Consider the following 16,682-nt stretch of genomic DNA (forward strand, 5'->3'; position numbering starts at 1 on the left):
TTTCCTTTTATATACTTTTCTAATTCCTATTTTTCATTGGATTTATCACTCTTACCATAATTTTAATATAGAAAAATATATAACATTCGAAATATCTTCGAGTCTAGTTTTCAGAAAAAAATAGTTGTTATAATCAGAGTTTTTTAGAAAGAGAAATCCACATCTAAAATAACAAAAGTCACACAACAGAAAAGTTTCATGTAGCAATAGAAAACCTCAACTTTTAAAACGGTTTGTACCAATATGATTGAGAATTTATATAAAAAATTCTAACTCAAAATAAAGCTATATGAGTCTACTTTCTATCTCAATAAATTGTTTCTCGGTCTGATCTTTCTAGAAAGAGATATCCACATTAGAAGAAATGAAGGTCATGTTGGTATCCTGTTGCATACGAAAATCCAAATTTAAGCTGAATTTTTTCTTCACTTTTTGAGTTGCTAATGTTAGTTAAGGGAGGGTTAGTGCACTTACATATTCTAAGTGAAAGTGGAAGTAAATTACCTAATGTAAGTGAAATAGAAGTGAATCACTTGTTAGTGTTAGTGTGGTAGATGTAAAGTGCACTAGAAATTACTTTTCTGTGTTAGTGCTCAAAATAAAAAATAGTGTAAACAAGAGAATGAGTTACTTTTTATATTATACCTAAATAGATCATATACCTAAACAAATAATAAACCTAAACAAACATGGTTACTACCCTAATAAGTAACTTAATGTAATATTAAATTATATTAATATAATAATTAATTAAAAAATATAATTCATTAATAAATTAAGATATCCTGTATTTAGTCTAAATTAATACAATAATTAAGTGTAAAAATTAATTCTTGTACTAATTAATTATAATTTTTTGATAAAAAATTAAATAAAAATAATAGTAGTGAATATAATAAATAAATTATTTTATTAATAACATAAAAATAATAGTAGTATAAATTAATAATATATTTCCACATAATTAAAAAATTATTATTTTAATTAATTATAAAAATAAAATAATTAAACAAAAATACTTGATCAAATGCTTACTTTAAAAATATTTTAATTATCACTCTTAAATCACTAATTTAATATAGTAATAAAATAATTAATATAATAAATAAATAAATGTAGAATTTTATGAATAACATAAGTTAGATTTTTACATAGTATAAATTAATAATATATTTTCATAAAATTAAAATTTATTAGTTTAAATAATTAAAAAATACATGATCAAATGCTTACTTTAAGAATATTTTAATTATCACTTTTAATCACTAATTTAATATAGTAATAAATATAATAAATAAATAAATATAGTACTTGATTAATAACATAAGATAAATTTTAATATAGTATAAATTAATATAGTTTTCTTGAGAGTGACCACCGAGACAAGGTTTCGCAACCGGCAGAGAGGGCAAAGAGGGCCGAGAGGGAGATGCAAGAGAGAGGGTAGAGAGATGTTTGAGAGGGAGACGCAGAGAGATCTTCAAGACTGAGATGGGAGAGAAAAGGCAGAGAGTGCGATCGAGTTGCGGGGCATTTGGGCAGTAGAGAGCATCGATGCGAGGGAAAGTTGATGAACTGGGATTTCAGTGGGAATCCTGATCCACTCTATTTACTCAGGAGCGAGTTCAAGTGAATGAATTGGTTCATCCAGTTGAACTCACCTCCAGTATCGTGCACTAACGCATTTGGGCAAGTGAGAATGTAATTACTTACACTTTCACTTACCCGGCTCACGCATTAACAGGGCTTAAGTTTCCTCTTTGTTTTCAAACTCTAGTAAAAAAAATTCCAACTTGTGTATCTTTTTTTCATTAAATGTTTTTCTTTGATCTCACATTACATTAGTTTTCTTAAGAGAAGTCTTTCTCTATATGAGTTTAGTTTCTTTTTTACGAAGTCTGAAAATTTTGAATTAGAAAATCTATTTTTCTCGTTCTAAATTCCAAATATTAGTGTCCTAAATCTTCATTACTCCATAATTGAGCTCTTGAAATGTTTTCTTTCTAAATTGGTTAAGTAGTGTTTAAAAGTAATTATCTTATATAAGAAGTCTATTTTTAGAAATTTTTCATTATTATGTTCAATCTCAAAACTTTCTTATTGGAGATTTTTTAAGTTTCTTCAATTATCATGTCCATTGAGGAATTTTTTTTATCTCCCTCTTGAGTCAAACCTGGTCACATTTAATCCATCTATTGGTCTAAAAGTGTCTCATTTTTACAAGGAAGTATGAAAAGTTGCATTGTCCACCTCCCATTTGAAGTATGAGAGTTGTTATGTTTTTATTCATGCCTTAATTCCTCAAGTTACTTTCTTCAATTTTTTTTGTTAAAAATCACTTCAAAGCAATGCATATAGACCTACTTACTAAAAATATAAGAGTGTGCCTAACATCCATCTTGAGAGGAAACTAAAAAAAAATATTCAATCCACCTTAATTAAATATCTTCTCGCCCTTCATTTTGTGATGTAAAGCAATAGAGAGATTGGGCTGGTGTCGGAAGTGATGAATGACTCTCTTTTTTGGCTGATTGAAACACCCCTTAGGTAGGCTAACATGCTACTCACTGGCTTGCATCGCTCTCCAAACTCAACTCACTATTTTGAAACCAACAAACTCTGGCTTTAGGGGGGGTTAGTCCCCCAAATGGATTTTTGAAGTTCAAGTTCATGTCCAACATGAAGATCATGTCAGTCATGTACATGAAAATCATGTCATTCATGCCTGAAAGCAGCAAATGTGGGCTCAAGCAAAAAGAGTAATAAACACAAACACCTATATTATCATTTTCATAAGATAGTACCTATATTGTTATTATTATAAAATATTTAGAAATAAGCTAAATATTAACATAATAACTATAATGATTATTTTATTAGTAAATAACAATTAGTCTATTTTAATAATAAATGTATATTTAAAAATAATTTTAAATATATTTTATTTAATTAAGTTAATAATGGATTTTATTTAAATGTATCTTTAAATTTAATTTGAACACCCATTTAACATAATGTAATTTAATAATTACGAAATTATTTTTAAAATATTTTAAAATCGATTTATAATAAATTATTATGTTGTTTAAGTAGTAATATTTTTCTATTGAGTTTCAATTTTAAATAATATATTGTTAAATTATTTAATAATATTAGTGATATAATAAATATAATATTTTTTATTAATAAAATGTATTGTTGTTTTATAGTAATATAATAATTTAAATTATGTCAAATATATTTTAATTATTGAAACTATTGAGTGAATCTATTTAAATATATTAGTCTAATCTTGAGTTTAAAAGTTTATTTGACTTCATTTGAATTGACATACTTATTTAGATGAATATAATATAATAAATAATTTACAATTTAAATTTATTTTACTATATAAAACTTATGCTAATATTTTATATCTCCAATTATTTAATTTAGCACTATATTTTATTATTTTAGAAATTATATTAGAAATGTGGTCACCTCACTAACTCTAGAATTCTATATTATTGAAATATTTACTTTGAAAACTCAAATACCTGGAAAACATTTTTAATAAAATAATTCTTGTATAGTAATTTTAAATTCATTCGGACGTCTATATTGTTTTTGTTGTTGAATTAATGCATTGAAATCAATTGCATATCTATAGTAAACCATATTGTTCTTAGACTTCCTATTGTGCTTGCTCCTTGAATTGATCTTTGCATGATTCAAGTACATCAGGCTATTTTGTTTAAAATCGTTATGTATCGATCATTCATTCTAGTACTATAAAATAGTACATGTGTGCAATATAGTGCATTGAGGTTGAATTAACATCACTTTGCCCAAATATTTTTCAAGGGCTGCAATTTCATATTTGATATGGGTTTTCCCAAAATAGAGCTTCTTACTTGCAAATCAAATATACCTTGGGAGTCAAACTGAGCTCTTGAGAGGTGGAAGGGCATTTAAGAGGAATGTATTTTCATATGTGATTGTATTGTGAGATTAGCTTACTTGATAAACATTGCATTTAAACCAAATTATAAGCAAGTAACCTTTGCAAGCATTCGGTCAAATCTTGTGTAGGCAAGACCTCTCTTCATTTCAATTTATTATGAAAAATTATTGAGGTTGAGAATTAGTTGTTGATAAACCCTTGTGGGGTCTAAGCTAGTGAGCATAACTAGCTATTTATAAGCCCTTTGTGGTTTAAGTTGGTGCGCCTAGTTGGCTGCCTATAAGCTATTTTGTGGGTTTAAACTGATGTGCCTAGTTGGCTATTGATAAACCCTTTGTGGGTCTAAGCTCGTGTGCTTAGTTGGCAGCTTATGGACCCTTGTGGGTCTAAGCTGGAGAGCCTAAGTTAACTTCTAATAAGCCTTGTAAGGATCTAGGTTGTTGAAATCTCCTTGAGGGTTTATGCAAGAGCGCCTAATTTGCTATTGAAAAGCCCTTTGTCGATATAGGTCAACGTGGCTAATTAGCTATTCAAAATCCTAAATACGGTCTAGGCTAGAGTACCAAGAACATTGTTTTGTAAAGGGTGGACTATGTAAATTGGTTGTTATAATCAATTGAGTGACGTATGCTTCTATTTGTGTAACATTGTAATTTAACCTTTACTAAAATCTGTCATAGATGTCTTTTGGTAACCATACAAAGTGAATTAACTTTTAAGTTATAAACACCTTGGGAGTGGATTAACAATAAAAAAAAATAGGATTATAAACCACTATAAAAATTGGTGTGTTCCTTGTCTATTTCGCATTGAGCAACAAAATTTAGAATAAATAAGATAAAATTGGAGCAAGTGTTTATAAACCTATTCACCTCTTTACCCTAAACCTTAATTGTATACATTGTGGGACCTATATAACAAAAGTAAGCATGCAATGCTAAGTTACTTTTTTTTTTCTTCAAAAACAAAACTAGTGTGATCATACCTAGACATAATGAACTTCAATTAAATATTATAGCTTAATCAAAATGCTATAAGAGCCAAAAATGGGTCAGAAGGCCTCATTGATCAACCAGTTCAGAACTGATTGACCTGGTGCAACCAAACCTGGTCACCTTACTTCTAGCTTGTGATAATTGTGAGAGTGGTTCCGTCGACTCTTGTAGGCGGTAGCTTTCCACACCTAACAGATTGGTTTGTTGGGTGTATTGGCTAGTCACTATCATGGTATCAGAGTTGGGCATGCCAAGTCCCGCGTTCGAATCCCGTGAAAGGCAGTTAAGAATGGGCAAGAACCACTATGACAATAACAAAGTGTAGTTGATGTCTTTGCTAGGAGCAAAAGTGATGAACTGTTAATGATAATGCTGTTATATAGACTACACCATAAAACCACGATCAGATCAAGTTAGAAATTATACGCCAACCCTGATATTATTATGAGGATCCAAAGGAGGAGAATTCAAACTCTCATGTCTCGACAAAATGATGAGAGAGATCGTCGAAACTCATCTGTGTCGTCAACTGATTGCCCCTTCATTTCACATTCATACAGAAAAGAAGGAAAATCCAATCCCAAGAGAAGGGGTAGAACGGAAAGATGATAGAGAAAATGGTTTCATTTCATGCCTCAGGCTCAGACATTCCTACAGCTCTCGTCTCCCCATTGCAATGATGGCTGTGAGAGGTGAGATTTTCTGATCCAATCGTCTTGCTCAATTCCCATGCAGAAAGATTAAAAAATCTAACCCCATATTCTCTTGGTCTCAGGACCCATTAAAGGGGAAAAAAGGAGGGGAAGAAAAAGTGGCGTTCCTTGAACCAAGTGACGGGCTTTGTACAGACAAAGAGAATCCGTGTTGGGAGCTTGAAAAGGCGAGCCCGAGAGTGAGGTGTGTCAGCTTGATGGGCATGCGCTCTCCCAACGGGTCCCATTGATCTCTATTCTCTGCGAGAGAGTAAGGAATTTTAGGGTTTTGGGTTTTTTCCTGTTGGCCTTTTCCTACCCTCTCTGTACGCTTCTGCCTAACTTGAGGTGATCAAAACTGTTTAATAAATCCTTGGTTTGGTTCTCCTCTTGTCCTGTGTGGTGGGGAATGCTTGCGATTCTCAAGGGGAGATGCCTCAGGTGTGAGCACATCCCATCATTCATTCCTCTTGTGGCTTGTTCTTTCAAACACGATTTTGTGCAGAGAGCCCTTGTTGAGCAGACACAGACACATATGAGTGATACGAAGATTGCTTTTTTGATATGGTTTTCGACTCCCCATGAAATATTTATTCGTAATTTACATGAACAAAGATTCATGGATCCATCGTATGTGGATGTTTATTATTTTTCTTTCCTGGGTGCAAAGATTCATCACATCTTCCCTATAGAAATAAGAGGTGAGTGGTGGCGGGTGGCTGGTTGCCCCCTATATTCTATCTGAAAAGTTAAGCTCAGGAGGATATCTTGGTTGATCTATCAGATATTATATTCTAATGCCATTGCTTCACTATTTTCACTACTATCTCGATTTGAAAAAAAAAAAAAAAAAAAAAGGAAAAGTGCCGGGGTTGGTCTTCAGCAACCGGCAGAACTGCATAAACTCATTTTAATGGCTAAGCATTTGCCAAATTTACCCGAGTCTTGACTCTTGAATCCCTGTCTGGTAAGATATCTGACGATTTGAAACTCAGACCAGAAGATATCATATTCTCTCAACTTCAGAGGCTAGTAAGTTCTTTTTCATTTCAAAGTCCTGAAGGAGGAGCAATACTGCAATAGTGATTGCAGTATTATTACCTGCGCAGCCCTCTTGATTTGGTGAGAGAAGGGGGTGGTTTTTGCTTTTGTTTAGCACACAATGTGTTTGGTTTTTATTCTGAGTGAGTCTATTCCATAGCCAACCTAGGACAAGGGTCTCCCTGCCCTTTTCTCAGATGGCAACCCTCTAAAAAGGCAGCTCTGCTACCCCTCTGCAAAATATTCAGGTCCTTTGAACCCCCCTTGCTTCCTCCATTATCAGTTCACTTTAGTCATTGTTCACACACAAGCAGAAGAATCTTTCCTTAGCCTTTGCTTTTTAACTGTCACAAGGAAGGAATCGGAACGAAGAATAAATCCTCTTCAGGCTAACAAAAAATTTACCCTATTTCATGAAACAAAAAACACTCCCATACAATCTTGTATCGACAAACAATCTTAAAAACCATTCATCACCAACACTTTTTTTTTCTTTTTCTGCTCATTCATGATGTGGCGATCAGTCTTATTGCTGAAGAAAAAGTTTCACAACAGTTCTTTTATCAGAATAAAGGAGTGACTTAGATGCTCTTAAAATGAAAGCAGAAAGCCTGAAACGACAAGAGGTGTGAAGTTTTGAGAACAGAGGGAAAGATTATGCTGTAATTATGAAATATAATAATAGGGGGGAGTAATAGAAATGTGTCAGATCTTGGGTACGTTGGAGGTGAAATATTCTTCAAAGTACAAAAGGTTTTTTTTTTAGGGATCAGAGAAAAACGAGTGACGGCAATGATGACCAGAGTCATCGTTTTGCATGCAGAGAAAGAAAGACGACTCCTTTTTTCATTTTCTTTCTTTAGCTTTTCTTTTCTTTTCTTTTTCTCCTCCTAATTTTTCCATTCTGCTTTTCTCTTTTCTTCCCTTCTGCTCTCATCTTGGGGCCCTTCTCTGGTCAGCCTACCATGTCCTTAGAATTCAGCGACAAAAAGCTCCTTCTCTCCTCTGTAAAAAAAAGATAAAGTTGAAAATCACGGAAACTTAGAGAAAAGTTAAAGGCGTTTTTAGGAGGCTTAAAAAAAGCGAATGCCCAAATCGTTCGCGTGGTTTGCCAAGATTTTTTCCTGTCATACTCGGGCCCCCCACTCACTCCCTCGCACCCGAGTTCTTTTCCCATTCGCTTCTATTCTGTTTCTGTGTTTCTTGTATGAACGTACCTGGTGGTCATGGGGCCGTCTTGCTTTCACTATTCTGGGAGAAACCATAGTCCTCTCTTCAGTTCATCAGCTCTGCCTCATACCTTTATGAGAAACCAATTTCATGACAAATTTTAGATATCTTTAATGGAATTTCAAACCAGCCAAATAAGCAGAAAAAGGTGCTGTGTATGGTGAGAGATAATAATGTAAAGAAACCAGATGTGGCAGAGCTACTCTGATTTTTGAGAAATCTTCTATCTTTTGTTATTCCCTTTTTACATATATATATATATATATTTGTCTTCATTGGCTCGTGAAGTCGAGTCGAGTCAATCAGTCTAATGAAATTGAAAAGCATAAACGAATCGAAATTCTCTCATGTCAGGCTAAGAACAAAAAACTACAAATGGATGGGAATTTCGGATGTCCGGTTCCGGCGAGCAGAGCCGACCGGACTGGTTAATGAATGAAAGAGAAAGAGACAGGGGTGGGTATGAACGCGAAGTTTGGCAATCGCAGAAGGGAGAGAAAAGTAAGCTTTTGAAAAATTTTGTCGCCATAGGTTTGTCTCTACGTATCGTTATTAATCAATTTGGAATTTATTGGGGTCTCCGCTTCTCCATTTTCACCGCTGCCAAAAACCAGAAACAGCCGTCTCGACTTATCCATAAGACTTCATCCGAAACCGAAAAGGAAGCCGATCATGGTGGATGGGAGCCCAAACAATCTCTGCAACTAAAAGCCTCTGGAGGTTTGAATTCTACTCCCGTGACCCCACAAATACACGCGTCTGGATCTGAACGAAATCCCTTGTCGTCGTCCATTGGCGACCGGAGCCGCTGGTTATGGCCTCTTGTCGAAGACCCAGAAGATAACTTTCTGCAATCTTCTTCCTTTTTCTTCTCTTTAGATGCGATCTCATGCTTTTCTACAGATGCTTGAAGTTTGATGATTGCGGAGCACTTTTCTGATCATTCGTCAAGTTTCATGAATCGCTAAAATTTGCTCACAATGCATAATTCATAGAAGATCTTGGTTTGCCATGGAGATATACGTTTTCCTGTCAAGAAGAACTGGAAACTTTTCATGTAAAACTTACGTAGCTTCCGGGCTTCCCTCTTCTCCCATGCAACTACTGTAGAGATTATCTGGTTTACGTAATATCATCAAACAGTGATGGAGAGTTACATGCTGTAAATACGTAGAAGCTAAAACTCCATTACGAGATAACTCCAATCTGCTTTAACAAGTTACAGATAATTCGAATATTGCTTCAAAAGCCTCTCAGCGGAACAGTTATCAATTTGAATTAAATAACAAAGAAGAAGAAGAAGACAGAGAAGCCAGTGACTCCTTTTGTCTTTGGAGATGTTTCACTCAAACCTCTGTCATCATCTCATCGTCTTTGTTTGAAAGAGAGGGGGACAGTATTTCAAACTCGAAGAACTTGCCAAAAAGTTGTAACCCTAAAGGGTACATTCATTCCACACTAATCCATTGCATATATCGACAAAGACCAAAGCTATACCTTTCTTGTGAGTTGGGGCAACTCGCTTCGTCTTCCTGCCTTTGAGATGAAAAGATCAAAATGGTGCAATCGAGCACCATTTTTTTAAACTTTTAACCTTTAGCATAGGCATCATATTCTACTCATCTAAAGCTTGTAATTACAGGGAGATAGATGTTAATGACAAAAAGGCATAATGTTAGATTCAAAGGAAGAGTAGGTAGAAAGTTTTAAAGCATTCCAAACACACAGAGATCAAACATTAAAATATTATGTCTGATCAGTAGATGCTACAGCAGATAGATTGAGATTTATTTTGCTAAAAGGAGATGTTGATGGATTTATGCCCAGTTCAATCTCTTTTAGTTGCAAATGAGCTCAGGCCTCTAGTGTTGAATGTGCTTTGTTAAGACTATAAATCCCCTCTTTCGCTTTCGGTAATGGCTTTACCCTGGCTGGCAAGTAGAATCGAATTTTCCATACCCAACTCTTACAGTTCCCGGACTGCAGCAGAAAATCCAATTTCGAATCCCATATTTCTAAGTAAATAGGCTAACTCAGTTTACTTGACATCATTTCATCTGATTTATGTCATTCCCTCGGACAGCATTAAAAGAAACAAGGGAATACTGAAGCCTGAAACGGTTCATCTTTTATGCTGAAACGCTCCCTTGAATGGTCCTTTTGAAACATTTATAAATGTATATTCATCACGTCAGAATTGAAAGATGGTATAGCTGCACTAACAATGACAGATTTCATTCGGTTGTCTTAACTTGAAATAGGGTCAATGCCTATAAGAGACGATAAAACCTAAAACCCTAGAGCCATCCAGTTCTTTATGTGATGCAATCACCATCTTTTCCGTCCAGAACTTTATCGATCATAGCAGGAATTTGCATTTCCCTATTGCAAGTCTTTTAAAGGGTCGGAGAATAAAAGGACCCTAGGAAGAAAGCAAAGACTCCGTCCTTCAAATAGAAGCTCAGAAAGGAATCATGGAACCGTTGGCCTCAATTATATGGACGTCATGTTGCTCATGACTCGTAATTAACACCAGAAGGATTAAGAAAACCTAAAAGACAACTTTTACTGCTCAATGGATGACTTGTTTGATGGTTTTGGAATGAATGAATGAAGGAGAACCCACCAAACCTACATTAGCGTCTTAAATGTTTATCATCCTGTTATTCTTGGTACTTTTTTTATTTCTTTTTCCGTGATCCCAATCTCCTTTCTTTCTTCTTCTTCTTCTTCTTCTTGTTTTTTTTTTTTTTTCTGGGAGAGGCCACTTGTGATCCCTAGAAGGCACAGGAGTTGATAGGACACAACACATTGATACAAATATACGCCTTTTTGTCATTAGTAGACGTCCAAGTTGAGGTTTTAATAGATAAAAAGTTCCATTTTATTCACTTTGAGGGATTGTTGGAAATATCTCTTGCATGCATGATGCATCACGGAGGACCAGAAATCCCAGAAGAACAAAAAATAATGAGTGTTCCACCTTTCCACCTTTCCACCTTCCAGTGTTCAAATGACAACAGATCGGCAGACATGGCTGGAAGCCAGATGAGGTATATTGGAATTTATAGGATTAGATCTCATAATGCAAGGGAAGATAAAGCTAAGTAGGATATAGCAGACAGGAGATTGCTTTTTGGGTACTTGGAAGAATAAAATATTGTCTCTCTACGCGGATTGGCACCGAGGCTTCTTCTCTTCAAGAACAACAAAAGGAAAAAGACAAGTATAACATGCAAACATAAGTAGCGATAATGTCCTTGGTTCACCTTCCCACATTTTTTGTCATTTATCTCCTCTCTCATCTCTCCCTTTTGTTTTTGTTTTTGTTTTCTTTCCCCCTCGAAATTCTTCTGCTGGCATTTACTCTGTTCAGAACTGGTAGGAAAAGGAGGCCTCAGGGATTTGATTGAAATTTCAAAAGGGAGCCAGACGATGGATCCTTTATGGGGAAATCTGTTCACAGGAGTAGGCAGAACTGGTGGATTGAAGCTGTGATTGAATGAAGCAGGTCACATAATTACTTCTCATAATGCTAAATTTAGTGGAAGTGGTGGATATGAGATGATCAATAAGGGGGATTGAAGCTGTGTCCCACAAATCTGGCGGCTCGGATCAACAGTTGTTGTGGTGGAGGAAGCTACCGAGCTTAGGATTATACTCATACTTTAACAGAGGATGGTTTGCAAGTAAAAGGCATCGGCTGAAAGTAGTGTTTGAAAAAGTACTTGGCAGCTTTACGTTCTTAGGATAATTTACGTCCAGAAATTAATGCTCTGTGCATTTTTATAATTACTGCAGGCTGAAACCTACTATACTTCCAGAAAAGCTACTAAAGCCTGAAGTGCAGGAAATAATGGAGGTAGGATTATAATAATTTAGAAAATCTTGTCCCCATGAAGTGGAAATAAAAGGCAAACTAGCAGCAGCAATGGCTAAAAAAATAAAAAGAGAAGCGGAGAAAGAACGCGCACTGGGTCTTTAAAACACTCCTTAAGCTCTCAGTTTCTCCCCTCTTGCAGTTCTCCCCCCTTCGAATACATAAGAGACAGAAGAAGTAGCTGTAAGAGGTTTCCCCAGAAAATACAAGTGCAATAACTGCTATATAAGGCAAAAAGGAGGAGGAAGATCAGCTAATAGTGCAGAAGGAGAACTTCAAAGGGGTGGTGGGGGTGGTGCTTGGGCCAAGTTATGCGTGCAGGAGCCTTTACAGTGCAGCAGACCCTCACATCGGAGGCTGCTTCAGTCCTGAAGCACTCTCTGGGCCTTGCGAGGAGGAGGGGCCATGCACAAGTCACTCCCCTTCATGTGGCTGCCACCTTGCTGAGTTCTAGGGTTAGTCTCTTGAGAAGGGCCTGTCTCAAATCCCACCCACACTCGACTTCTCATCCTCTTCAATGCAGAGCTTTGGAGCTTTGCTTCAACGTAGCCCTCAACAGGCTTCCCACTACACCGGGTCCTCTCCTTCACAGCCAGCCTTCTCTCTCTAATGCTCTCATTGCCGCTTTGAAGAGAGCCCAAGCTCATCAAAGAAGAGGCTGCATCGAACAGCAGCAACAACAGCCTCTTCTGGCCATCAAGGTAGAGCTAGAACAGCTTATAATTTCCATTTTAGATGATCCCAGCGTTAGTCGAGTGATGAGAGAAGCTGGATTCTCCAGTACCTGTGTCAAAAACAACCTTGAAGATTCTTCAGCTTCTTCTCTCTTTTACCCCTCAACCGGGGTTTTGTCTTCCTCCTGTGTTGAAACTCACAGAGAACTCATCACTCCAAGCACTTTCTGGCAATACCCACTTTTTTTCCCGACGCAAAAAAACCAAAACTCAACCACCCATTTCATAGATTCAACTGGTGAGACCAAAGAGGACTTGAAGTTGGTGTTAGAGGTTTTGTTGAGAAAGAAGAAAAGAAATACCGTTATCGTTGGTGACTGCTTATCTACCACAGGAAGTTTGGTCTCGCAGCTGATGGAGAAGGTGGAGAGGGGAGACGTTCCTGAAGAGCTGAAATCCGCTCATTTCATTAAATTCAACATCTCTTCTCTTTCCATGAGGTTCATGAAGAGAGATGATGTAGAGATGAAGGTGGCGGATTTGAGAAGAAAGGTGGGAACAGTTGTCTCACTGGGAGGAGCTATCATCTGCGCTGGAGATCTTAAATGGGTTGTTGAAGATGTCCATTGCGAAAACTACAACCCAGCTGATCACATGATTGCAGAGATTGGGAGATTAATTTTTGATTTTAGCAACTTCAGCAGTAAGGTGTGGTTAATCGGAATCGCAAACTACCAGACGTACATGAGATGTCAGATGAAGACACCATCGTTGGAATTGCAGTGGGCTCTTCAACCAGTTGCTGTTCCTTCAGGAGGCCTTGGTTTAAGCCTCCATGCTTCAAGGTAAATCTTCACTTTCTCATTTAATTTTCAAACCTGTTATGATACAAGATTTAACTTTACCATATCTTGATTTTCTTCTTTGAATTTTCTGTCTGTTTTGTGTTTTGAGGTTTTCATCTAGCCGTAGCCAGGACCACTCTATAAAGTCAAGGATGTAGAACAACTCACTATCATTTTCTTCTTCTTTCTTTAGCTCATGACTTCTGGATATTAGAGCCACCTTTTATCCATATTCCATATCGAAAAAACATGGAGCTTAAAAAATAGAGATGACTTTGAAATCTGGGTCGTTTCTTCTTTTTATTCCCTTCCTGTTTCACAGATTTTTTTTTTTTAAAGTAAAATTTCCATGTTGGTGACTGTATCTCTCTCACGGACCATTCTTCTTTTTTCTTGTTATAATTTCTTAAATTGGAGAGATGCAGTGCAGTCGTGTAATTTCTTTGTACTATTCCAGACTCAGAAGCGCTCAGTTTTTCTTCGTCTCCTTCATGCTGCAGTGGTTTGGATTCACGAATGACACTCTCTCAGAACATTTCGCAACTGTTGGAAGGTGAAAAGGAAGAACAAGAGAAGCTTATTTGCTGCGGCGAATGCATTTCAAATTATGAGAAGGAAGCCTCAGGGATTTTTAAATCGCCTCAAGTACAGCGATCTTCTTCTTTGATCACCTCTGGTGATGAGAAAGAGATCCAGAGAGGTTCAAACAGTTTGCCTTACTGGATGCAGCAGCTTGGACCAGACAACCACCACGACGTGAGTATTTGTATCACGTTAATTTCTTCAAGTAAATTTGATCTTTGTAGATTAATTATTTCCAGAGGAGAAATCTTACATATTAAAGCTGCTTATTACAGGATGTTTTGCTTGATCTAAGGCGAAAATGGAACAGGCTGTGCCAAAACCTTCACCATCATACGCGACAAAATGGTAGCAGTTTGAATCAGTGCTCTTATGCACAATCCTACCCTTGGTGGTCTTCCACCTCGCAGTTCAACTCGAACTCTCCCTCGCTTGTCGAATCCGTATCAAAACCAAGCGTGAAATACAACTCTTTGTCTCAGTTGACAAGCACTAATCATCAGTCATATCTAAGTTTGGATTCTCTGAAAAGAAGTGAAAACAAAGAGGTCAAGATAACGCTGGCACTCGGTAATTCTCACTTTTCGGACTCAAGAACTTCGGTGGATCAGATGCGAGGGAAAATGGTTCAAGAAGAATTGGGCCACGCATTGCTGGCAAACCTCCCTTGGCAATCAGATTCCATTCCTTCGATCATACAAGCTTTGTTCGATCAGAAAGTAAATACTGGAAGGGGGAGTTGGTTGCTGATCCAGGGTGACGACTGGATCGGAAAGAGAAGATTGGCATTGACAATTGCCGAGTCTTTTTTAGGATCCAAGGATAGGCTTGTACAGATCAACTCCAAGAGATCAACAGGCCAGTCATGTGAGAGAACTCTCATGGATGCTTTGACAAAGGACTTGAACTGTGTCATTCTCATAGAAGAGCTGGATTACGCAGAGACCGATTTCATACAGCTACTCGCCCGTGGCTACGAAGAAGGAAATCTCGAGGACCCATCAGGCAGACAACTTAGTTTGTGCCAGACGATAGTAATTATCAGTGCGAGAAGTTCGTCGAAGCCAGGTGAGAAAGACGACAGTCCCGGTTCGGTAATTCAAATGAAGTTGTTTTTAAAAGAAACAAGAAACGACGTGGGTACGCCCAGCAAGCGAAAAGCGGATTGGGATTCGTCGACGAACAAGTCCAAGTACCCAAAAACAGGCGACGAGCGAGACCTTTCAGTCTCCAGGCAATCGAGCTTCAACACGCTCGACCTGAATGTGTCAGCAGAAGGCGACGAATCCGACAGCGATCTGACCCAGGAAGCTCCTGCAACTCACACGGCCTCACACGAGTTTGCGGAATCGATCAAAAACCGTTTCCTTCTGAACCGAAATCGGACTCAGATGGACCAAATTCGGGACATCTTCCGGGCCAAAATCGAAGCAGCTGCAGCAGAAGCTTGCGGCAATGAGTTTGCAATCGATGAGTGGGTTCTGGAGGAGCTGGTGAACGCATCAGCGTACTTTCTAGACAGCTTTTTTGAGAAGTGGCTGAAAGAAGTTTTTCAAACGAGCTGTCTGTCGGTCAAAAATGGCGGGAAGAGGGGTATACTCAGGCTCTGTTTTGGAGGGAAAGAAGAGAACGTTTCTGGGTTTGGATTATTGGGGTCGAGTCTCCCTAACGGAATCCAAGTGGTAATGTAAATTAGGTGAGGGGAAGGACCATGATGCCCTTAACGTCTATCTTCATACCCAATGTCAGAGTGCTTTCCTGGGCTCTGGTCCTCTGTAAAACTGTAAACTGTAAACTGTAAAGGGTGGGGGGTGGGGGATTGGATATTTGTTATATGAAACAGCCCTTTTTCTTTCTCTTTCTCTCTCTTTATAATGCGATGTGAGTTATATAATATTCCAGCAATTTGAAGGAGCAATCCATATTCCAGAACCCCAAATACTTCTTAAAGGAACATGAGGAACATGAGATAAACTGGCTGTTATCTCAGCAGTTTCTCTTTCTCCCTAGTTCGAAAATCTTTTCATAAACGGGGCAATCTTTGTTTCTATATGCTTTACATGCACGCTAGAAAAGCTTCCCTTAAAAGAGGCTCCAAGCAGTGACAGGACGTTCCCGTCTCTGCAGTTTGGTCCATAGCTCGTCCTCATTCAAATTTGAGCTTACTGGGTCTTTAATACTTTCACTTTCTCCGTAATCGATTGCATGGAATCGTCCTTCTGTATTGAAACGTATCTCTGTAATCTGTTAAAAAAGCAAATTGGGGACCAAAGGAGAAGATAACGAGAGAAAGCTACTTGACCCACATACGGGAAACAGAGGCGTAGACGACGAAGGACGTGGAACTCACTCACGAGAGGCTTCTGCAGGATTATATATATATTTTTAAGCTCCTCTGCAATTATTTTTCGAGCAATCAATGGAAATCGATGTTTTAATTATAGCAAAGAAAGGAGTAGCCATCGTGGCTGTAACCCGTCCAAAGTCCAAGCACACAAAGCCTTCCACTACGATCCAATCCTCTTTTTACTCTCTTTGATGCTCGGCATCATTGCTTTGACTTGAAAACCCAATAAAAACCAAACATAACATGTGAAATCATTGCCTCCAACGGGTGATGTGGGTCTCCTCTCCTTATCTGTGTTTAGTTTTGAAGCATTCATGAGAAAATTATAGCTTATGTGCTCTTGCTGATTATGACTGATGATTAAGAGGTGTCTGTTTCAAAGATTATCGGAATGGTTTGTCTATTTCAGAGGCTTGATGGAAACGTCCAGGCCTTCTGCTTAAACTTCTATTT

The 16,682-nt window shown here is 37.3% G+C and overlaps 1 protein-coding gene across 1 annotated transcript; it reads left to right on the forward strand.

Moving 5' to 3' along the window:
* The first annotated feature begins 11,865 nt into the window (after nucleotides 1–11,865).
* LOC137936455 (protein SMAX1-LIKE 4-like) lies at nucleotides 11,866–15,682 on the forward strand. The gene is made up of 3 exons (XM_068781140.1): nucleotides 11,866–13,300; nucleotides 13,801–14,056; nucleotides 14,158–15,682. The coding sequence occupies exons 1-3, from the start codon at nucleotides 12,093–12,095 to the stop codon at nucleotides 15,571–15,573; spliced, it is 2,880 nt and encodes a 959-aa protein (XP_068637241.1). The 5' UTR covers nucleotides 11,866–12,092; the 3' UTR covers nucleotides 15,574–15,682.
* The last annotated feature ends 1,000 nt before the right edge of the window (nucleotides 15,683–16,682 follow it).

This window comes from Aristolochia californica, unplaced genomic scaffold, assembly GCF_029961685.1.
Source record: "Aristolochia californica isolate CCGP_79_NKW_82.1479 unplaced genomic scaffold, dmAriCali1.0.hap1 SCAF_7, whole genome shotgun sequence".
In the NCBI taxonomy this organism is placed as follows: domain Eukaryota; kingdom Viridiplantae; phylum Streptophyta; class Magnoliopsida; order Piperales; family Aristolochiaceae; genus Aristolochia; species Aristolochia californica.